Here is a 24,652-nt window from a genome sequence, read left to right as displayed (position 1 = left end):
AATATTACATGTAGTTGCAGCTCAGATAAACAGTTCCTTACCCTCTAAGTAACTGAAGTAAATTTTTTCTGGTTTATGATTGTATGTAGATTTTTTTAAATTAATGTGATACTTTCATGAACACTCATGACTATTTTCATGGGAATTAAAAAAAATCTGCTTTGTAACTCTGAACTAGGAACTTTTTCTATCTACTCCCACTGTGAGAGCAAAAGAGAATAGGAAGTTTTTATTCCCTGTGTTTTAAAACTGGTGGCTTGCTATTTTTATCTCTCCACTGAAGTGATTGTCTCCTGTGAGGCAGACTCCCAAGGTCCAGGTTAGCAGGAGCTGTGAAGGGGGCCCATCTTAGTTCTGTGCTGTTAGGAAAGTGGTTTTATACAACTATGAAAGAGAAAAAGTCCAAAACCAAGCACATTTTGTGCAATTTTAGAACGCTAGATCTTTTAGAAACCCTGTGGCAAATCCTTTTGGTCAAGCAAGTGCCTTCATTGTGGCTGGGAATAAGCAAGCTCCTGGTGCTATCAAAACCTTAGAAATTTTTCTAACCTGGCCATGAGTGTCCTCAGTGCAGTGGTTTCCCTTGACCGTGTGCCCCTGGCCCAGCCCCCTGCTGTGTCCCCATTACCTTCTACTTGGTGCCACACATCTCCTGTGGACAGGCATCTTCTCTGAGACTGGCACCAGCTTCACATGAAATTCCACACTGTGCTTATAGGCAGTTTGGTAACTAAATTAAATTGAGGGCTTGGCGTGTAGCCCAGAGAAATGGCAGCACCTGGTCAGTATCTCCAACACCGTGCGCACACACACACAAACACACATTGATAACGAAATAAAACGAGAACATTGTGATTTGTGACCTTGCATGAGATCTTCCTGTGGATGCGTCTGAGAGACAGCATTGCATGGCAATTGTTTGTGTGTTGTTTGTTGTTTTATTCTAAATGTGGAATAACAATCATTACATGTCAAAAGTTAAAGTGCAGCAGTACTTTAAGCACTATGTTAAAATCCCTATTCTGTTGCTTAGTTTGTATAACATTACATCACAGTTTAATTACCCTAACTTTCAATTTCTTGAGAGTAAAGTTAATGATGATATCTACTTAAGGGTTGTGACCCCTGAAAATAGTCTATTTAAAGTGAATTAATGTGGTAGATAGGTGCTTTGATCATCTTTAAGTTTTTAAAATCACTTTTTAAATTATATCTATTGTGAAGTTCTATTTTGCCTAGTAAACTGTAACTGGAAAAGTTAGAGTCAACAGATTCTGAGTTCTAATGTTCTCCCTCCCTCCCTTCCTCCTCTCTCTCTTTCTCTCTCTCTCTCTGCAGAATGTGATAAGCTGAGGCGGGATGGCTGCCGCAGTTCTCAATACTACTCTCAGGGACCCACCTTCGCAGCCAGTGCCAGCCCTGTGGGTGATGAGTATCAGGATGAGGATGCAGAAAACGATCAGAAGGTAAGGCTATGAAGCTCAGTCTGGACTTGGCAACATCATGATAAAGCCTGCATTTTAGTTACTATGAACGGGCAGTCATACCTCAAAACCGGAGGTATGAGAGGCCTGGCAGGATCCAATGAAACTTGTGTAGCAGTGCTCCCCTGAGAACTCCCTAGGGCTCCCACAAAAGATTCCCTGAAGGATTAGGGAATGACCTTCAGTGTCTTATAGACCTCACACCTTCTCATAGCCCCACACTGAAGACCAGGCCTCCAACACATGGACTTCCAGAGGATGAACCCATTCGAGCCATAATAGACTCGCAAGTATAGCAGCAGAAGCCACTTTTCCACAAGTGGTCAGGATGTTAATATACATCTGATGTCAGCAGTGCTTTTACTTAGTATTATTGCACTGGGCAATTCACTTACTGATGTCATGTGCATTGGGGTTACCTTTTCATCTTTAATGATGCACAAATTGCATAGGGAGATGTATTTTCTCAGTTCTACTTGCATATGAAAGAACATGTATGAAGGTTTTTATTTACATAGTATTATTTTCATTTTATTAAGGAATGTGGACTGACACTAGAATTAAAATAAAATTTGATAAACAGGCTTTGAGTTAGAAACCATTTTTAATTAATCAAAACTTTTAATGGCATTAAATCAATACATAAATGCTTTATTGGTTGGAAACTTATAACAATTTGTTAAGATAATAGTTGCCCTTCAAATGAACATTGGGCCCAGATTCTTTTTTAGGCTGAAATTTTTAAAATTAATATTAAAGTTAACAAATCATAACTATACATTGTATGATACAGTGTGATGTTTTAATATACATATGCAATGTAGAGCAATTATATCAAAGTACTTGGTGTATCTATTCCATCTTTTGAACCTTTTAAAATCATTTTTCAATTGAAATTCCCTTAGTTATTTTGAGATGTATCTGTAGGCTAGAGGTATAGCTCAGTGCAGAGCTTGTCTACCACTAGTAAGGACCTGCAATAAATTCTTAGCACCACACACAAAGAAAAATAGGAAGAACGGGAAAAGGAAAGAAAAGACATACAAAGAAAATTATTCACTATAGTCACTATATCCAAACTTAAAACTTACTCCTACTATCTATCTGAAGCTTCATGCTCTTTGATCAACAATTCCCCATTCTCTTCTTTGAAACCTAAATTTTTATCACAGAACATTTTTTCTCTATTTAAAAATATTTCTTGGGCTGGGAAGGTGGCTCAGTGGTAGAGCGCTTGCCTTGCATGCCTGAGGCCCTGGGTTCGATTCCTCAGCACCACATAAGCAAAAAGAAAAAAGCTGGAAGTGGCGCTGTGGTCCAAGTAGTAGAGCACTAAGCTTGAGCTGAAGAGCTGAGGGACAGTGCCCAGGTCCAGAGTTCAGGCCCCACAACTGGACCCCCCCCAAAAAAATAATAAATATATATATATTTTTTAAACATCTGAGGATTGTGGGTCAAAGCAAGCCTGGGCAAAAAAAAAAAAAAAAAAAAAGCCAACATAGCTCAAGGCCTCAGTACTGGCAGACACACATACACAGATATTTCATTTATATAGTAGTTTAATTCTGTTGGTAAAATGTATGAAGGTAGTTATACACTTGAGATAGGGTAAGTAACTATTTTCAAACTAACTTCTTCTTGTAGCCTTCTTTTTTTCTGTTGGCGTGGGTAAGGAAAATGGAAACCAGAAGGTGAATTGTATAGTGAGATTTTGGTTTATCCAGATAGACTTCAGAGTTACCTTGTAGTTCAGAAGAGGAAGAAAAATTTACAGAGGACCCAGAGACCAGGGTGTGTGTGTGTGTGTGTGTGTGTGTGTGTGTGTGTGTGTGTGTCTGTGTGTGTGTCTGTGTGTGTGTCTGTGTGTGTGTGTCTGTGTGTGTGTCTGTGTGTGTGTGTGTCTGTGTGTGTGTGTGTCTGTGTGTGTGTGTGTGTGTGATTTTATTTTATTTTTTTGTCAGTCATGGGTCTTCAACTCTGGGCCTGGATGCTGTCCCTCAGCTCTTCAACTCTTCAGCTGGCCTACTGGGGGTATTTTCTAGGTACAACATGATTGCACAAGTTCGTTACTATCTGAGCTTATTAGAGTTCCCTGGTAATACATTGCATTTTTGTGGCAATTCCTAAGACCTTTGGGGGAACAAAATGAAAGCATAGTTTTTACATTCTCACATAGCTACTTACTCATTTGCTCAGCTGTAAGAAGTGAAGTCTCTGTGGGTCCATTTACTTCTCAATACAATTGCTAAGGATCCACACCTCCAAGCAGCCCTCCTTCAGATATGGGTCATATAGGCGGTAAGTGAGCAGGTGACAGTTAAACGTGAACGCACATGTACAAATCCTTTATATCATATAAGAGGCAGGGCACATTCCAGTAATGACACATGCTCATATTAAGTGTCTCTGTGTGATTTGGTAGCACTGGGACTGCTAGCCCAGGACCTAGAAAGTGGGATCATAGAAAGCTCTGCTTGGGCCCACATGCTGTTTCTTTTTTCCCCAAGGCAATCAGATCAGTGGTTGAGGGCCCCTGTAGGTGCCCTGTGAGACCCAGGCTCCAGCTCCATGTCTGCACGCCTAGCCTTCCTATACCTTTCTGCTCCTGAAAACACACAATCACTGCCTGACCCTAACTTCCTTGGTTGTCAAATTTTTTTGTTACTTTTATGACTTAAAAATCCAGGTTAAGGCAGGTGCTGGTAGCTCATACCTGTAATCCTAGCTACTCAGGAGGCTGAGATCTGAGGGTCATGGTTCAAAGCCAGCCTAGGTAGGAAAGTCTGTGAGACTCTTATCTCCAATAAACGACCAGAAAACCGGGAGCGGAGCTATGGCTCAAGTGGTATTACACTCACCTTGAACTGAAGAGCTCAGGGATAGTGCCCAGCCCCATGACTGACCAAAAATAATAATAATAATAATAATCAGGTTAATATTTGCTGTTGGTTGAAAGCACTTTGAAATCCTTGGGATATATTGTTAGTGATGTTTAAAGGTAACTTTTGTTTTTCCCAATCTCTTAAATATATAGAACCAAGATGAATGAAGTAGAGTCAGAAATTTTTAAGTCACTAGGACTGTCATCTCAGGGTAGTTTGATAAGAAATTTGCTTCAGAATAAAGTTCATATCTGCTTACTTTGTAACATAAATGTATAGTATTTAATGGATATTATTCTCTATTAACTAAATATCATCTGATATTATACCTTCATATTAAACTTCCTTCCGTCGTTCTCCTTTTCCCCTTCCTTCCTTTCTTCTTTTTCTTTTTGCCAGTCCCTCCTTCCCTCACTCCCTCTCCTGATTGCATCACAACTGTCACTGTACAAACATGTTGTTTATCTTCATCTTTTGACCTTTCATCCTCCTCTGATTTCTACCACATTTTCAGTTGCTCTTTATAATAAAATATCTCCAAAAAACTGTCTAGACTTGCTGTCTCCTGCCCTTTCCTCACCGTCTCTTTTGAAGCCCCTCCGAACGTTTATTTCCCGCTCACTACTGAAACTACTTTTGTTAAGTCCATCAGTCACCTTCATGTTGCCAAATCTAATAGTTCTTGGGATTCTTCTAAACCTTTCAGCAGTATGTGACATCACTTATTACCTTTGTTTCTAAGGATATTTTACATCATTTTTGTGATACCACAGCAAATCCTACTTTTCTTCCTATCTATACATGGCCTCCCAGTCATTTGTTGGGAGTCTCCTCTTCCAAATCTCTACTGCTAGTGGAACTTTGGGACTCGGGTCTCACCCTCTGCTTCCCTGTAACAGATTCATGCGTGGCATGCTTTCCCTGAAGTTTCCTAAATTTACATCTCTGGCCCAAACTCATAGGTTTATCAGTTCTTTGTCCATCTCCACTTAAATGTCACACTGATAACATGTCCAAATTCAAATATATACTATTCACAGACTTCTAAAAAACACATAACTAGTCATCATAGTTTTCTCTTCCACAGTAAAGTACAACACTCTTCTGCCAGTTATTTAACTCAGACACATTTGGAATACTCTTCTCTTTTCCCTCTCTTTTCTCTCTCTCTCTCCCTCTCTCTCTCTCTCTCTGTAAATGTATGTGTGTGTGTATATATATATATATACATGTATATATATATACACATATATGCATACACACCTTATATATGCATATCATATATCATGTAGTCTCTTATTAGATAGGAGTGATATAATCAATCTTGACACTGCTTTTATAATTTATGTAGTATATCAACTCTGCTCTTACAGGACAAACTCTTCCTAAAATGATCCCACAGTGAGGGTTGTGGTAGGGTGTCCTATCGGGTAAAACCAACACTTGAAACTTTCAGTGTAAAGAAAAAAAAGAACAGATGGAGTTTTTCTTTTTTTCTTTTTCTTTTTTTTTGGTCGGTTGTGGGGCCTGAAAGCTGGGCGTGGGCGCTGTCCCTCAGCTCTTCAGTTGAAGGCTAGCACTCTACCACTTGAGCGTCAGTGCCACTTCCGGCTTTTTCTGCTTATGTGGTGCTGAGGGCCTCATGCATGTAAGGCAAGCACTCCACCACTGAGCCACCTTCCCAGCCCCAAGATGGAGTTTTTCTTAATGAATTAGTTTCACACTGAGGCTAGAGCCTGCAAAAATTGTACAAAGCAGAAAAATAGCTAGCCAGTATCATTTGTGAATTTTGACTTAACAAGTCATAAATAAATCACTAAGAAATTTAGCAGCTCATTAAAAGACAAGTACTCCTGGTTTATTTTAATAGTAAGGCAAGTATGTTCAGTATTAGATATATTGCCTGATCATGTAATCATTACTCATATTAAATCTGAGAAGGAAAATCAGATAATTAAAACTATACATATTACTCTTGTATTTAGTACAACTTAACAGTCACTGTTGATTAAAAACAACAACATGCTCATTGGTATAGAAACAAATGGATATTCCCAAAACTTAAACTTTATCTGCCTTGTCCTCAAATCTAACATAATTTTTAGTGGACCATTCTTATTAGAATAAGATATAAGATAAGGATGGGTACTACCATTATTACTATATTTTTATAGGTTTTTTTTTTTAATCTGGAAAGAACCTAGTCAGCATAATTGGAAAAGTTGTACCATCTACAAGAAGTACACAACCAGGAAATATTGGTGTTGTATATCTATTCTTTGTACATTGAATTCTTATATACTTGATTTCAGGGAAATAAAAATGTAAAACTATTACAAATAATAGAACCCAGTGGTGTAATATTATAAAATTAATATATAGAAATCATTAACTTTTATATTTTTAAAATCAAGATAGAGGTATACTTTTAAAATTGAGGTTAAAATTTGACAGCAGGCAAAATAGGAATGATGAAAGTACAAGATCAATATTTTAAAACTTTACATTCGTATTAAATGACATAGATAAGATGTAGATAAATAGATATACCATCTTGGTGGATTTGAGGACTCAATGTATCACTTCTTCACATGTTAATTTATAAAATTATCACAATAACAGCAAAAAAAAAATGTGGGCGGATCTGATCTGTTTTATTGTGGTTTGGGATTATTGTGGGGAGGGAGTGAGAGGATGTGGGAGAGGGCCTGAGAGGCTGAGTCTGAAGTTTTAGCTGGGAGGCTGGAAAGCAGGGGTCATGCTTAGCCAGGTGTGAGAGCGAATACAGAGCCAGGAATTTCTCCAGTGTGGCACCTGAAATACAGGCCAGCAGGACAGAGTATAAAAATGGAATGCAAAGTCTAGAAATAGACCTAGATATTCATTGGATTTAGAAAAACATCACACTGGCACTTGAAATCAGGTAGGAATCAGGAAATACAGAAAAAAAAAATCTCTCAACTAGTACATTATCGTGCTACCATGTTAAGACCAAGACCCCAAATGGCAATTTAGTTCTTAAAGTGTGGAGAATACGTTATTCTTAAAGTCATTGTAATAGGATCACTTTAAATAGAGTGTGCAGAAGTCACTTTGGAGGGAGAATTCTATTGAAAAACTCGTTCTATTTCCTAGCTAGGTTTTGGGGTAAAGGCATGGTGAGAACAGTAGCCTATATAAGAGAGAAGAGACTCATGACTTAACAGCAAATGCTTAGGCTACATATAATCTGACATCAAAAGAGTTTTTTTTAAGTAATAAAAAAAAATCTAATTTGCATCTCTCTCATATAAAACATCCTGATGTATTTAGAATAGGCGCTTCATAAAATGAAGGTTGTCAAGATGACAAAGGTTAAGGATACATACATTAACAAAGAGAAGTTAGAAAAGTCTGTCTGGACTATTTACACTGGCTAATTGTCCTGGAATAATTATTCTAATTATTCTAATGCAAAATACTTAACAAAGTAGGACACTACAATCTGTGGCATGAAGAAAGTTATTTTGCGAATGATAGCCACACATATCTTTGATATTAAAGGTGATTATTAAATTATTTCTAATTGTTTAATATCCTCTAAATAGTAAATATGCTGTGTGAAAAAAATGCTGCCAGCAAAGGGCTTATTGAAATCCCAGAAAACACAACTTGTATCCAACTGTAAAATCAGAGTAAGTCGTGGCTTTTGTTCTAGTCTTGACTTTTTTTTTTCAGTTTTCAGTGTATCACAGATTCTGCCAAACAGTTTATTCAGGTGTTGGAAGGAAGTTTAGTTATAGGTGCCAAATTCTTCCTGTGAGTTGATAGGGATTTCTCCAACTGCCATGTAGGGGTATGTTAGGTGATGTGCTTACTTACTCTGAGAAATGTTCACAGAGGCCCATTGTCTTAAGGAAAGGATGTCAGCCGTGTTACCCAATCTCTTGTGTAAACTTCACCATTGAAGAGATGAATTAAACTGGAATTTTTGCAATAAACGGTTGGCTTTAATGGCAGTGATAGAACCTGAAATTTTCTGTTTCCTGTTGTTCTTTGAACCGTCACTTCAGGGATCTATTTTAGAATTTGTAGAAGGAAATATTTAAACTAAATGAGAACTTTGAGGAAAAGAACTGGGGCCTTGCCATGTAATTGTACCCAGGGGGCTCAGTGAGCATAATACTGAAGCCCAGGTGTGGAACAGCTTCCCACCTGTTGAAGGGGGCGGGGGCTCCACTCCCCTCTACAAGCTTAGGTTTCCTTAGCTATAGAGACAGAAACCACACGTGGCTGACTCCGTGAGCCCTGGTGTGCAGCTGCTCTCCTGTGGAATTATTAATAGCATCTACTCTCAAAGGTGTTCCAGTTTTGATAATAAATGACACGGCTAGCCTATCTCCCTGAGAGGGGCAGCATGAGGATGAAGTCAGTTAATGTTTGTAAAGCCTTTAGCACCCTGCCTGTGGCACGGAACATGCTCAGATGATGAGGGGGAGTTTTATTAAAAATGCTTGGGTTTTCCAGCCAGACATCAAAGAAAATGGCACAATAGACAATGTCTGTTTTTATGAAAACTTGGCAACTCTCCCAATCTACCCACACAGAATTTCCTACCCAAAGCAATGGGTTTCAGAAGTTTCAGCAACTGCTAAAATTTGTCTGATCGTCAGTGCTTCATGGGTCATCTCTACATAGAGTTTCTATCAGTGATCATACCATTGTTTGCTAATTTTACAATAGTAAAACACTTTAGAATATTCTCAGGACTTTCCACAAATCCACCTATCACTTTCCACAGGAATCCTCCATGAAATAGATACTATAATAGTTGGTGCCCAGGAATATGAATTTACTTTCTGGGAATCACAGATCTAAATGACAGCATCAGGAAGGAAGGAATACAGTGCTCCTTGGGTTTTCTTTTCTTTCTTTGCTCTTCTTCATGTATCAAGTTGGTTAAATAAATGGACAAGGTTGCCAGATTCTCCAAATTCCTTCACCATTGTTGACTGCCTTTGTTGTCTTTCATTCCATCTTTGGTTTGTCTGACATATATTCAATCTTTTTTCACCAGAAAGACCAAGTGGGCACTACTTAATCTCAGTGTGTAGATACAGTCCCCACCCAGGCTAGGAATGATGACGGTGAAGGTAATCATGTGTTAGTGGGCCTGTTCATGTGCGAAAGTCCAGGACATAGTGGAGGTCTGAACAGGTCATTGCTGGCTCTGTGTGAGCACTAAGCTGTAATTTGTGGTACCTTGTTACTCTGTCTCATTGCAGATAAGGATGAGAAAATTGAAGTCTCTCATGCCCAGGCCACTACTCAGGCAAAGCAAGGAGAACGTCTGTACAGTGACTTGCTATCAGTGTCTCCTGTACACATCTGTTACACAGTAAATGGGCTCCGTTCTCTTCTGTCCTCTCTTTTGGATGAGAAGAAAGTGTCCTTGTGTCCTAGACCTCTGTATTTCTTGCCTGAAACTAAGAACCTGGCACAGGAGAAGTCTCAGCACCAAGAGACCATGCTCAGCACCTTGCTCAGCTTTGATTACGCCTATAACATGGATGAGGAAACTGGGTTAGAGAAATTGGGTCATTTGTGCTTAGAGTCACATAGCTTTTATTCTTCTTTGGCAGAATTGGGGTTTGAACTCAGGGAGGTGGAGCTGCTTAGACACAGTTGGGAAGTGACAGCTACCAAGTGAGACAGTGCTAAATTTTTGTCCATCTCACCATCCATCCATCTCACTACTCTTCTGCTGATCATGGATTTTTTTAAAAGGTTTTATTCTTACTTAGAGATACAAAAGGAGATTGTATTGCTAGACCAGAAGACCTGGTAATCAAAAATATTATCAAGTAGTTGCCTACCCTGCCTTGCAGCAGAGACTTAGGTGTCACTTCTGGATTCTAATCCTAGCTTCCTACTCACAAACGTTCAGAGGCAGGGTCTTTCCTCTGCTAAGCCTCCAGTTCCTTCTTTATCAAACAAAGGTAACACTGTGAGGGTTATATCAGCTCATTCCTATGAAACCTGTAATCCAGGACAAGGTATAGAGTGTTCATTTACTAAATGGGACCTCTTCTAGAGCTGAAATTCTGAAACAGCTTTAAGTGTAATTCTGACTTAAGGCCTCATGAAATTTACAGTCACTTGTGAAAGACAAACAGATGAAGGAAATGCATACACATGCGTGTGAATGGTACTTACTGAAGAGAACAGGGCATAAGATATAGGAGAGAAGCAGAACTTGCATAGGATAAACCGTAAGATGTTAACAAGAAGAGGACTTGAGTAAACATCTAAAGAACATGAATTCTTTATATTTGGGTGGATATCAAGAGGAAGAATTTGTGTGTGTGTGTGTGTGTGTGTGTGTGTGTGTGTGTGTTAGCACATACAAATGTTCTAAGGCATCATAAAGAGTGATTTAAGAGGAATACTAATGGGCCTGTCCATAATACATCACAATGGAGCTGATCATAGACTGTACCCTCCAAACCTGCTGCATCTGCACCCCATTCCCAAGCAGCAGAGGTAGTGGGAGTCGTATGGTTCTGAGTCATCCATCCTGGCATTCTTGTTCATAGACTGTGGTAGTACAGATGACTTGCCTGGGAAATGTTCTTTCAAGAGGAAGGAGCATTGTATAAAATTGATCTTCTTTGTCGATGGTGATCACCTCATGGCAGCCAGATTGCAGGCAGGTGCTGCTTCATTGTGAGTACTGTCCACTCCAGACACCAGCCAGCTGAAAGCCAAGTGGGTCACTGGGGCTGCCGAGACCCATGGAGATGCCAACTAGCAGTGAAGCTGTGTGTCACACCATCCCTTGTCTGTGTCACATGGACAAAGAGCCCTTGCTGCAGGAGGCAGTTGTTCAGTCCTGTGTCTATCCATTGTGTCAGCCTCGAGCTCCACTCTTTCTTCTAAGCCTGTTGGCTAGGACTTGCTAATCACTGCCTTCAATTTTTTTGATGTACTTCAAGATTGCCTAAAAATTACTTCTGTGTATATATCAGAAAAGTAGAGTAACATTCTAGTTTACTTATATTGAGAGTCAACGTTAGACATTTTTAATTTGTGTGTGCATGTGCTTGTAGAGAATGCATATTGTAAGTCAGACTTAACAAGAGTGCCATATGGCTGCAAATGGTCAGGTTACACCAGTGTGGCTGAGTTCCTGCTGTCTCAAACATGCCTTAGTTATCACAGAAGGGTGTGCACCATTTTCATACTGAACCAGATCAGTATGAAGGGATGGGGTGCAAATCAGCATCATAAGACATCAGTAACATATGCTTAGTGTATAAGTTGAGTGTACTTGTCAGTTAAATTCTAAACATTTCACATTTTCCTAGGTGTTTTATGGGTTACAATTACAAAACTAAAATTTAAAAAACTATATTATTCATATTTTTATTTCCACAGTGCTTTTGTTACTGTTCATCTTTTGTGTGTTGGGGGGAGGTGCACACATACACCTGTCCTAGGGCTTGAACTCAGGGCCTGGGAGCTGTCCCTGAGCTGCTTTTGCTCAAGGCTAGCACTCTACCACTTGAGCCACAGTTCCATTTCTGGCTTTTAGGTGGTTACTTGGAGATAGGAGACTCAAGGACTTTCCTGCCCGGGCTAGTTTTGAACCCTGATCCTCATATTTCAGCCTTCTAAGTAGCTAGGATTACAGCTGTGAGCTATCGGTGGCCAGCTGTCATTAATCTTTTAGTAAAAGGAAAAGGAGTAGTAGACAATTTCATGGGATTTTGCTTTCCTAAAGTCATGCTTATGTGAACACCACTTTCATAGCCATGGTATTTAACAGTTGTACATCTACCATCTCACTGAGTCCTGCAGGAACCTCTGCAGGTGCAGAAGGTAGTCAGTGAGACCTCACTTTACAGCAAGAGAAAGTTCACATATTTCACAATCAGCTTATATCTATGGATTCTTAGTGTGGAGCCTGTTCCTTGTAGTCTTTTCCTATTTATAGAGCTTCTAGCATTAGAACAAATACAGACACTCTTTCTCACAGAAGGATAAGTTTTTATTTCTTCACTCCATCCCTTTAGAACTTTGCATTAAGTTCAGAAAGGTATCCAAATATACCTTTCAAAGATGGATAAGGCCGAGCGCCTATGGCTCACATTCATAATTCTAGCTACTCAGGAGGCTGAGGCCAGAGGATCATGGCTTGAAGCCAACCCAAACAGACAAATTCAAGAGACTTCTCTCTTAAATAGCAAAAAATGCCATACTGGAAACATGTCACAAATGATAGAGAGTCCCTGCGTGAGTGTAAGTCCTAGTTCCAGCACCAAAAGAAAAGATAGATGATAGACCGATGGGTGGGTAGATCTTTACAACCATAAATAAGTCACCAAAGAGGATAGACAGCAGTGATTCCTTTCGCAGGAAGTTCACATGCAGGTAGAACAAAGCTGTGCTGAGGAGTCTGCAGAGTTACCCTTGCTGCTTGGAGGGTGCTGGGAGGGGTTGAATTGGCCTCCGTGTTTATTACAGTGTGTTCTGTAGGAGGTTCGATGACCTGAGACTAATTTAAAGTAAAATTCCCAAATGCCTTGTTTTGGACTTGAAGCACACTTGGTACACGTTTACTATATATAATAATCTAATTCCCTCCCAAAACCAATGGCTAATTTTTTGTTGTTCCTGTGCACGCTGCATTTATTTTGAGGTCCTGGAACTTCCTCGGCACAGAACTGTCTGCCATGGGGCTGTGGTCAAGTCCTTCATAAAATGCTTGCTAACGCGGTTTCTTGCTGACACTGTTGAAGGTGTTGTGGGAAGACAGATATTGGAGAAAGGCTCTTCAGTGAGGATGTTAATCTGTATCAAACCAGACACAGCTAGAAATATTTTCATGGAATTCTGATAAGGCTCAGAGCACAGCCTTTGTCAGCTGCTTATAATTTAACAATTTCACACTGATTTTTTTTTCCATATAGATGGTTTGAGAAGAGCTCGAGTCGTTGAACAATAGCCCTGCCAGTTTGAAATGTTTCTTGAGGTCAGAGGCTACAGGAAATAAGATTGAAGCTAGAAATGACTTTAAGCAAGACTCCATTTTAATAAAAATGGAAACTGGTGGCTACAGCTATGAAGTTGTCTCAGTTTCTAATGTTAAACAAAATCCATGACCTTCCTGACCATGGTAAAGATAGGGAAGATGAGAAGAGCTGAAAACATTTTGTGGGTCAGCAAAACCATCAACCATCCTTAGTTTACAGCCCCAGGCCAGGGTAAATCATATATTGAGAGTCATGTGCAAGAGGATAGACACACAGTCTGCCTCCGTCAGTCATTCCTTCTTCTCTGAAATGTGAGCTGTCTTGTGGCTTCCTTTACAATGGGTCTAATTTTTTTTAAGCTAAAAAATATTTTTAGCTGGCCCTGTCAGTTCTTTAAACAGTGTGACTTCTTCTTTCTCTGCAGTGTTCTCTCTCTTCATCAGAAGAGGAGAGACTTATTGGCATCAGGAGACCCAAAACGCCAACCTCAGGTGACTTTTCTGACCTTAATACTCAGACGAACTGGACCAAGTCACTGCCACTGCCAACTCCAGAGGAGAAGATGCGACAGCAAGCCCAAACGGTCCAGGCTGATGTGGTTCCCATTAACATAACTGGTATGCTTTGCTGGGCACAGTCAGGATGACCTATAGAGAGTGGCTTAGCATTTTATTTATACAGCAGAATGAATGTCTCTGGTTTGGCTTCCTGATCTCAGTTTAGTGCAGGGAATGCTATTATTACAGATGTGTGTGCACATAAAGTATCTGTTGCTTGTTAGGTGAATAGACTATGTCACCAAAGTTGGGTGTCATGGAAAGGGTATCTTTCTAAGTTGAGTGGCTTTTTCATAAGATTTTTGTGCAATAGGAGCATCTTATAAATGTGGTCCTGTGTAAAAACAAGTTATTATATATTTCCTTCCACGGGGTGACTTTAATTTTATTTTCTAGAGTGAAGAAAGAATTATTTTGTAATGTTTCTGGTAGTTTTTTTTAACCTTTCAAGTAGATAAAAGGGGGAAATAGAATGAAATTACTAAGTAAGTTAACAACTATAGCTGGTGGCTCATGCCTGTAAACCTAGCTACTCAGGAGACATATCTGAGAGTCAGCCTGAGCCAGCCTGAGCAGGAATGTCTGTGAGACTGTTATCTCTAATTAACCACCAGAAAACTGGAAGTGGTGTTGTGGCTCAGGTGGTAGAGCACTTGCTTAAGCTGAAGAGCTGAGGGACAATGCCCAGGCCCAGAGTTCAAGCCCTATGACTGACCAACAAAACAAAAGTATAGAAATATATTTTAAGGACTAGAGGCCTGGCTCAAGTGATAGAGCACCTGCCTAACAAATGTGAATCCCTGAGTTTGAACCAAAGACTACTCCTCTCATTTGCTGACAAAATGATATTTGGATTTCTGTAATTTGAACTCCAATCTTCAAATAAAAATCTATTCCTGCTGAATAAGCAGTTTTTAGAATTACATGAAATTAGAAATCTGGAATATTTAATCATTTGTGCCTTGAATCATTTGTGGTAGTCAAGGAAACAAATAAGAATGTACATAAATTTCCAAGATTATCTTTCACAAACTTAGAAGAAATGTTAAAAAAGCTTATCAAGCTGGGCACCAGTGGCTAGCTACTTGGGAGGCTAAGATCTGAGGATTACAGTTTAAAGCCAGCCCAGGCAGGAAAGTCTCTGACACTCCTCCAATTAACCACTAAAATCTGGAAATGGAGCTGTAGCTCAAGTGATAGAGTATGAGTATCCTTGAGCAAAAAGGAGCTCAGGGAAAGCACCCAGACCCTAAGTTCAAACCCCATGACCAGGGGGGAAAAATTAATCAAAACTTCTCCCTGGAGCCTGCAAAAAGAATTGGTCAGTCGTTCAGGAAAAGTACAGAATGCAAAACAGGAATGTTAAAAGTTCCTGGGGGCTAAAGCCTGCCTACCATGTACACAACCCTGGATTCAATTCCCTTATCCTCAAAGAGCTCATCATTTCAGCCATTGGCCTGTTATTATATAGAAATATAATCGCCTATATAAATAGGTGACTAGTGCCATCACTGATAATCAGGCCATGCAAGGTAAGAGTAGACTGACTGAAAACTTTCGTTAGCAATTGGAATAAAACCCCTGGCTGCCTGGCTGTGTCCTGAGGCTGCTATGCTGGGGAGCTTGATGCTGTCTTTGGTAGCATGTAAGGAGTGATAACATTTGCATGCTTTTAACCTTTCAGAATATTAAAAATTATATTTAAAGCTCTTGATTTCTATGGAAATGTAATAAATGTATGAATTATTTTCAGTTCTGTATACATTTTTTACATTTATTTTACTGAACCCCGAAAGAAACAGATGGCATTTTTATTTTCATCCATATTCATTGTACACAGCATTGTTGGTCTCCATGAGTATGCTTCTCTTTAGTGCATATTCTTAAGTGTTTATTTTTATAAGCTGTGTTTCAGAACAAAGTATAGTGTTTACTGCTTGGTTAACTACATGAGCACATGTTTTTCTATAAGAAATTGGATTATATTATTTGATTGATTAAATGCAATAGAAACATTTATACCTGATTAAAAGCTTCAAAATAATAAGATAAGGAGATTATGGCATATAGTATGACAATCCCTAATGGAATTAGGAGTGAAGCACGTTGTTTTGAGATTAGGAGATTAAAAACAAAGTAAGTAGAGTTTTAGGAATAGAGTCATTTGCAGTGAAATGCATTGTTACAAGGACAGTGTCATGTCTCTAAGCGTTAATGTGCTGTCATTTGAGGTCTAAATGGATATGAATTACAGGGCGTTTAAAGAAGGCCTTTAAATGCCACCAGGAAAGGCAAATGACAATAATGAAATGAACAATGTGAGCTGAATCAAAATGCCATTTATTTTTAATTGAGTCATTAACATTTTTCAGGAATGCAAAATTACTGATGGGTTTTCTGGATCTGTGTATTCACATAAACATATATATTCCTATTTCATAGCTTTTCTTAATCTGAATGAAGATCAAGAAATCTAAAATGGTTTTTTTTGATGAATGGATTAATGTAGGCTATACAGCTTCCTGCTTTTTTAAGTGGTATATTTCTAAAGTTGTAGAAGATGTTTTGAGATAAAAATGTAGCTTCTTATAGGGAATTGCAGCACCTATAATTCCAGCTGCTTGAGAGGTGGAGAGGGGAAGAAAGTTAGCCAATTCCCCCTTGGACCTGTAGCAGGACTTGGTGGCACAATGTGACTGTTATACTAGCTTATGCAGGAAGCATAAATAGGAAGATTGTGGTGTAGGCCAGCCTGGGAAAAAAATATGAGACCCTATCACAGAAACAACTAAAGCAAGAAGGGCTAGAAATGTGGCTCAAGTGGTAGAATACCTGCCTGGGAAGACTAAAGCCCTGAGTAATCCCAGTATTGCCCCTCCCCCAGATACACACGCACACGCACACACACACACACACAAACATACACATACAACACACACAACACACATATCACATACATATATGTGTATGTATGTGTATATGATAGTTTTGAAGATTTTCATAGGCTCTTAAAATACATTTTAAATGGAAATTTAATAAATAAGTACATCAGTTGTTCTCAATTCCAAAACCTTTTTTCACATTTATTTTACTTAAGTGTGAAAAAAACCAGATGGCATTAAAAATTATATTTTAATTATCTTTAATTACTTGTACCAAAGGTATTGCTTACTCAGCCTGTCAGTTTCCAAGTACAGTGCATCTTGATCAGTGTTACCCCTTTCATCATCCTCCCCCTTCTCTCCCTACACAACCCTTCAGTTTTCCTAGTTTCATAGGATGCATGGCATATTATGACCTCAACGTTTTAATTTATTTATAAGTAGCATTGTCTGTCTCCACGAGTGCCCTTCTCCTTTAACCAGCCCAGATTTTGTAACTTCAAATCCAGACTGAAGCCCACCAGGCCTAGAGATAGGAACTTCAACACAATGAACTACTGGCCTGAAAATTGATTTAATCCCATTAGTTACAGTCCTGTGGAGACCTGGTATGTTCTAAACACTGAGGGAGCGAAAACTATTTAAAATAAAGGGAACGTATAAATACGTTTCATAATCTGCCATTAGGGGGTGACCCCGTGCCGGTCACAGCTCTTTCACCTGGAAGCTACATGCACATACATAAACTGAACATACCCAAACAGTTCTGCAAGCTGGCTTTGTTCTGATGTTTGAGCTGCCTACGTTTATTTCTGAAGAGTAAACATGGCTAGCTAATGCCATTTGTCAGTGAATGAGAGTGATGGAATTCAACAGATATTTATTGACTTTGTGCCAGGCATTAGATGAGTACAAGATGGGGACGGCACAGTACACAAATCATGGTCTCTTCCTCAAGAAATGTAGAACACAGCAGCTGATGAAGATGGAGAGTTCCTTTGATGGTGTATCATGGATATTCATCCTCTTACCGTTTGTTTCCTAATCTTTTTAGAGCTTTGGTGGCTTTGGTTTTTATCTCGGAAGTAAAACTGAAGTTGCGCTTACTTTCCTATTAATGTTTGGTCTGTTCTTAGTTTCTTGATACAAGGCATGTCCTTTCTTCTGCTGCGGGAAGCTAGTGGACCACTGGCCACGCTTGTGGCCTCTCCCCACATGGTTTATGCTGTTGCACACAAATGACCTGTGCATCCCAGCAGTAAGACCTTCTGGGGTTTCAGACCCTTGTCTCCATTGTTTCTGGGTTGCTTTTCTTATTCAGAACAAAGTTGCAAGAATTTGCAAGTTTGCATGCATTTATTCCTTTTTTTTTAGTAGATGATGTATGATTTGATCATCTCGTTTTGATTAGGCATTATTCACCATTTATTTCTAACATAATAATTACATTGTCTACAACCTACCTACTTTAAATTTGTGTCAGTATTGCTAAACAAGAGTGAAAATTTATATACTTTTCATATGCTCAGGAATAACAGAAGAATGTGATATATACACGTGTGTATATATATATTTTTGTAATATATATATATTTGTAATCTCTTTTTGAGTAGAATAATAATAGGAAATAGTTCATGATGTCAAACTACTTTTAGTCAAAGTGACAAATAGTTTAAAACAGCTGAAATGAGTACTAATGCTGCTATAAAACTCTCCCTTCCTTCCTTCCTTCCTTCCTTCCTTCCTTGCTTCCTTCCTTGCTTCCTTCCTTGCTTCCTTCCTTGCTTCCTTCCTTGCTTCCTTCCTTCCTTCCTTCCTTCCTTCCTTCCTTCCTTCCTTCCTTCCTCAGGATGTGGACACTGTCCCTGAGCTTTTGTTCTCAAAGCTAGCCCTCTAGCACTTGAGCCATAGCGCCATTTCCAGCTATTTGATGGTTAATTAGAAATAAGAGTTTCTTGGATTTTTCCTGCCCAGTCTGGCTTCAAACCTCAATTTTCAAATCTCAGCCTTCTGGCACCCAGCTTCAAACTGTATTCTCTTATGGTTTCCCATGTTTGTTTGTTTGGTGCTGGGCCTGGGGCTTGAACTCAGTATCTGGGTGCTGTCACTGATTCCTCCCCGCCCCCTCCCCTGCCAAAGTTGCACTCAACCACTTGAGCCCACAGCTCCACTTCTGACATTTTAATAATTAGTTGAAGATAATAGTCTCTCACATTTTCCTTCCCAGGTTGGCTTTAAGTCATAATCCTTAGCTCTCCACCTCCTAGCTAGGATTACAGGTGTGAGCCTCTGCCAGTACCTAGAACATGGCATATATCTAGAAAGGAAGAAATACAAAGTGTCCAGTTTGGCATGTGACATTCTGGGTTCAACTGCAACATTGTGACCAGGAGGCTCTGGGTTCTAGTCCTAGTTCCCCCTTCCCCCCCACCCCAATAGATGATGAATCAGAGAGGTGCAGTTCAACTTTTACAGCAGTGCTATTGGGTCTCACCGTGGTGAAAGTACTTTATCATCATAAGGCTCTACATATCTCATTACAGCCATCTCTCATACCATAAACATTTTCCAATTGATCCAAATGGTCAGCCTCCTTGATTGAAGAAGAAAAAGAAGGGAAAAAGTAAAAGTTCCAACTCTTGGTTTCATCACATACAACATTATATTTTATTCATCTGTATGATGATCTGATGAATAGAATCTGATTACCATAACCACATGTTGTAAGGAGTGGTTTTTAGTGACCAGAGGACCTAAGTGAAACATTTTTATTAGCACATATTAATTGTACAGAGTAAGAGGTTTCACTGTGACATTTCCATACTTCATTTCTTAAATGAGATGGAATTACTCTTCTAGTATGATATTAGCACCTTTGCGGCTCATTTGAAAATGAGATCAAGTTGCGTCCTTCAGAAGGACACACACTCAGAAATTGGAAATCAGCCTTCTGGTGATAATGTGCTTGGCCTTCCTTTTTTGCCCTTCAGCGTTCATCATCATATGACTGGCTAACATCATTATTAATATCTCCTTTTCATTTTACAACAAGCTTCTGGAAGAAAGTGCATGGTGTCAGCTTGCTTAAAAATAACATTGCTTTGCTTGTTCTACTTACTCTACATTAGGGGAGACTTTCGATCGCCAGGCCAGCCTCCGGCGGTCTCTAATTTACACAGACACTCTGGTAAGACGACCGAAGAAAGTCAAAAGGAGAAAGACTATTACAGGAATCCCTGACAACATACAGAAGGAGCTAGGTATGGCTCATCAGAATTGCATTCTGTTGCCCTCTCTGCCACTCGGCATTGCTAGCTAACCCCATGTGCTTGTGAGTTCATACATTCTGATGGCCAGCCTCTTTCCTGATGAAGGTCAGATCCTATACTTCTGTAGTTGATTCTCCTGTGTTTTCCAAGAGAAGGTGGAAGCAGGAAGTCCTGTGAAAACTGTACATGGGGTGATAGGAATTAAGGGTTCCATCAACATCTCTGGGTACCTTTAACATTGGGCATCTCCACAATTAATTTTTTACTTTGACCTTAAGCTTTCATGAACTGAAACCTCATCCTAGCTGTCTGGAATTACTTAATAGCAAGTGTCCATAAAATAGAAAGTGGTCATGTTTGTTGGATAATACCTTCATACAGTGAAACAAGTTCATAGCTTGTTTTAATTGAGTATTTTTTAACTTGGGATCAAAACAAAAAACCTACAGTTTTTTTTTTTAATAGAAATTGAGACAGTCATGTAGCTCACTGTTCACTTACCTGTTGTTTTCGTGCTCATTCAGCTGATTCTCCTTCTTCTGTAATAACTTCCTCTGCTTATGTTTTGTGGGGCCCAGCAGGAATATCCACAGAGACAACTTAGCTAGACTGTTCAAGTTTGAACCCTGACTTTGCCGCTCATTCTCTGGGTGGCCCTGGGCAGGTTACCTTACCTCTCTGTATCTACTTCCTCATCCCACAAATGGAATGGTGAACTTATAGAACCTTCTTTGTAGTCTTAAGAATACATCTGACATCACTGCTGTGGTTAAGGTGGGTGATGTGACCCTACCAATCTTAAGATTTGCCTCTGTCACCAACCTATAGTCTTATTTCTTACTTTCTACTTTCAGCTGAAGTTTTAATTTACTTGTTTACTATTGAAGGATAAACTCTAGAAATCAGTCATAATTTTGGAACTTTCCTGCTGGTCTTTTTGTCATGATGAGCTTACCCTAGTATAGTGATGCCCCAAGGGTTCATTTCAGCTTATAGCTATTGAGTCTGTCTAGTCTGTTCTTAGCCCAACACCCCTGCTAAATGCCTTGTATTAGGAAACAGAAGATCAGGGAATTTGTGAATCCCATCTTTGGTATCCTTCCCTGAGCCCTGTAGGCCCCTTCATTAAACTTGAGCTTAATGGTACATGCATACTTTTTCCTCCTCAAAGTTTGGCTGTGCCTCTTTCTTTCAAACTCTCTTCTTCTTTTTTTTCTTTGTTAAGGTGACAGCTAACACATTTGAGAAACTAATCTGTACTCATATGGTCAGTAATTGATGGGCTATTTTCATAAGTACTCAGTTAACATTCATACTAGAACTGGTCTTTTTAGGAGATGCACCATAATCTAAAAGGTGTCACTTTAAGGAGAGGCAATTAGGCCTTCCAAGGTTGATGCCTTAATGTAAATTATCTTAGTAGCTTTTCTCCCAACCAAAAGAAGTAGATTCTGATTGCCTCTGTGTAGAGTGTTAGGATATTTGGCTCAGGTAAAGATACACAATATAATATACACAATTAACGAATTAATATGAAGCCTTAAACCTGCAAGTTAAGAACTTTTTGTTACTTTTATTATTGAACCATCAGAGCCAGCAACTCAGTTGCTTCTTTGATCTTCCAGCTAGGGAAGCCTTATCTTCTGTAATTTTAATGTTGTAATATTGACAATTAAGTACCTGGAACCGCTGTTCATCCACATGTGACATGGAACCCCCACTAATACTAGAAGAAGGAAATAGCTTTCCTCACATCATGTGTTGCCAGACATGAGACCGTTTGTGACATTGCAGTGACATCACCCGGGTAACAGTTAGAGGGCCATTGAGGAAACTGTCTCAGTTAGAGACAGTCAGACAACAACTCTAGTTTAATAGATAGCTAGTTGGAGGATAGGTGGACAGAATGAGAGAAATAGTACCTGAGTGGTGTGTCTACATTTGTTTAGAGTCTCTTTTTTAGTTTGCTCTGTTTAATCAATATAGCATTTACCTGTGTCCAGTAAGTTTGTGACTTTTTTTTAATAATACTGCAAAATACTGGAGGGTTCATTTTGGAAATGGGATTTTGGTGGTCCTTTTTGTAATGGATATATTAGTTAGTTAGCCTTTTTTTAAAAAAAAAGAAAGTTATATTCAGTTGTAGATTGTAGAGAAATCCTTCTTTCTGTTTTCAAAAGCCAGGGATAATTTTATCCTCAAAACTATTACCCCAAAAACTGAAACCTCAAGGTATCAGCTTAAACAGTTCAGCGGTGACAGTTTAAAACCAGTCACTAACCTTGTGCAAAAAACACTGCAGTTTTGTGGTGTCCATGTGTGGTGTTTGGGCACATACCAATGCCTCACACATGCCAGGCAATGCCCTTACCACTGAGTTACACCCCCTAGTCCACAACTACAGTTTTGAAAAGTCTATTGTTGGATAGAATGAGATATTCCTTAAATTGAGCAGATGTAACCAGATATACCCACATAAGCCAACCTCCCTTCCACGTTACCAAGCAGCAGACATTTTTACCTTCTAATTTGTTTCCCAATTGTATGTGTGTGTGCGCGCATGCACGTGTGTGTGTGTGTGTGTGTGTGTGTGTGTGTATGTATATTTCTGATCCTGTCCTTTTACATACTTCCTCTCTTTCTGAGAGCCATGTATGTGTGTCTGGTGTATTCACTGACAACATGGTAGAAGAAATAGATCATCTTTACTACTAAAGACACAAATATAAAAATGACTGTCATCAGCATAGTAAAGGAAAGATTTTTTTTTTTTTTTTGGCTGGACATGGGGCCTGAACTCTGGGTCTGGGTGCTGTCCCTCATCTCTTCAGCTCAAGGCTAGCGCTCTACCACTGGAGCCACAGTGCCACTTCTGGCTTTTTCTGTTTATGTGGTGCTGAGGAATCAAACCCAGGGCCTCATGCTTGCAAGGCATGCATTCTACCGCTGAGCTACCTTCCCAGCCCCTGAAGGAAAGATCTTTGAGACTGATATAAGCCCAACATTTTAGTAATACCTTTTGCTAATGTTGAGAAAGGGGTTGAATGTATCCAATCGGGGCTGTGTGTCATCGATGGTTAATCTTGTGGGTAGAGGGAATTCTTAGAAGTCCTACCATTACCAGTGTTTTTGTGCAGGTGTCTAATAATACAGACAATTGCCCAGCCAGCATGGCTCGGCAAAGCTTGAGCCAGACACCCTTTCTTCAGTGTTCACCTCCAGTGCATGTCTGATGATTTACATTTTGTTGCCTTGGCATTTAAATGAGGATGACAGAATTTTAAAAAAATTTCAGCCGACTTAGAAATGAATCTGAACAGCCTACCCTGATGTTTCATCTTTTAGAATCAGATAGGATTATTTTGTTGGTAAATAATTATATTTGGTTACTATTCTTTTTTTTGGGGGGGTCCGGTCGTGGGCCTGAACTCTGGGCCTGGGCGCTGTCCCTCAGCTCTTCAGCTCAAGGCTAGCGCTCTACCACTTGAGCAACAGCGCCACTTCCGGCTTTTTTTTTTCTTTTTGCTTATGTGGTGCTGAGGAATCGAACCCAGGGCCTCAGGAATGCAAGGCAAACACTCTACCACTGAGCCACCTTCCCAGCCCCTTGGTTACTATTCTTCATACAAATTTCTGACTGAAAAAAAAAAAAAAAGAACCGTGGTTTTGACACTATTGTAAAATGTATCCTAAGGATTAGTTTTATTTTCATAGTACGATGTAAGTTCTTGGCTTCACGATTTTTTTTTTAAGCTCTTTTCTAGCTAGTTGGCTTGACATCTATACTTACAGTTTTTTTAATCATCTATTTGCTTCTCTCTTTATCTTGCACTATGTTTCTTTTCTCCTTGTTAACATACTCCTCTCTGTTTGGTTGTAAAATGCCAAGAAAGGAATAACCCTAATTTGAGGAGTGTTTCCTGGATCAGTTCCTGCCTTCCCCCTCCCCCACAGAGCACAACAGATTGCTGTTGAATTTTGAATGTCACCAACAGACAGATGATAATAGCTTAAGATGGATAATGAAATATTTGGAACACAGATGGGTCTGTAAATCAATTTTCCTTCTCTTAGGATTTCCTTCGACTTAAGGAATCAATGCAATCGACACCATTTTATGCCAATAGCATTTAAGTGGTATTTCTGTGGGCCTATTGTTCTATGACTATGTTCGTTCATTTTGGAGGGAAAGACGGTAGTGACCATCCTGATGGACGCTCTGAGCCATCACCTGGTGGGGGGAAACGTTCTTTGGAACTCGGCTGAATATTGGTTATCTGTAAAGTAAACCCTCTACAGAACATTCAGTACAGTGGCTCCATCTTGAAGGAGTACCTGAGAATTCCATAGCAACACGCAAGCTGTGGGAGGCCCTGAAGTACACATTTAGAAGAGAAGTACATATACTCAACAATAAGGGTTTTTATTTTAGGAAGTGTCATCTAGGTACAGGAGGAATGAAACTGAATCACATAGGAAGGCTTTATTTTTAAAAGTCGCAACCGCGACAGAAGGGGGCTGAGGGTGTCGGTGATGACCTGTGCTTTTGTAATTTCAGATAACA

The 24,652-nt window shown here is 39.4% G+C and overlaps 1 protein-coding gene across 1 annotated transcript in view; it reads left to right on the top strand.

Moving 5' to 3' along the window:
• Positions 1-24,652, top strand: part of Nhsl1 (NHS-like 1) — a 58,731-nt gene that overhangs the window by 22,331 nt on the left and 11,748 nt on the right. The window contains exons 3-5 of the mRNA XM_013026790.1: positions 1,339-1,466; positions 13,805-13,997; positions 19,948-20,079. Coding sequence (XP_012882244.1) covers positions 1,339-1,466; positions 13,805-13,997; positions 19,948-20,079 — 453 coding nt within the window. The remainder of the gene's footprint in view (positions 1-1,338; positions 1,467-13,804; positions 13,998-19,947; positions 20,080-24,652) is intronic.

The sequence above is a fragment of the Dipodomys ordii genome, unplaced genomic scaffold (genome assembly GCF_000151885.1).
Source record: "Dipodomys ordii isolate 6190 unplaced genomic scaffold, Dord_2.0 Scaffold97, whole genome shotgun sequence".
Taxonomy (NCBI): domain Eukaryota; kingdom Metazoa; phylum Chordata; class Mammalia; order Rodentia; family Heteromyidae; genus Dipodomys; species Dipodomys ordii.
Note: the sequence above shows the minus strand (reverse complement) of the source record. Positions and strands in the feature narration are given on the sequence as shown.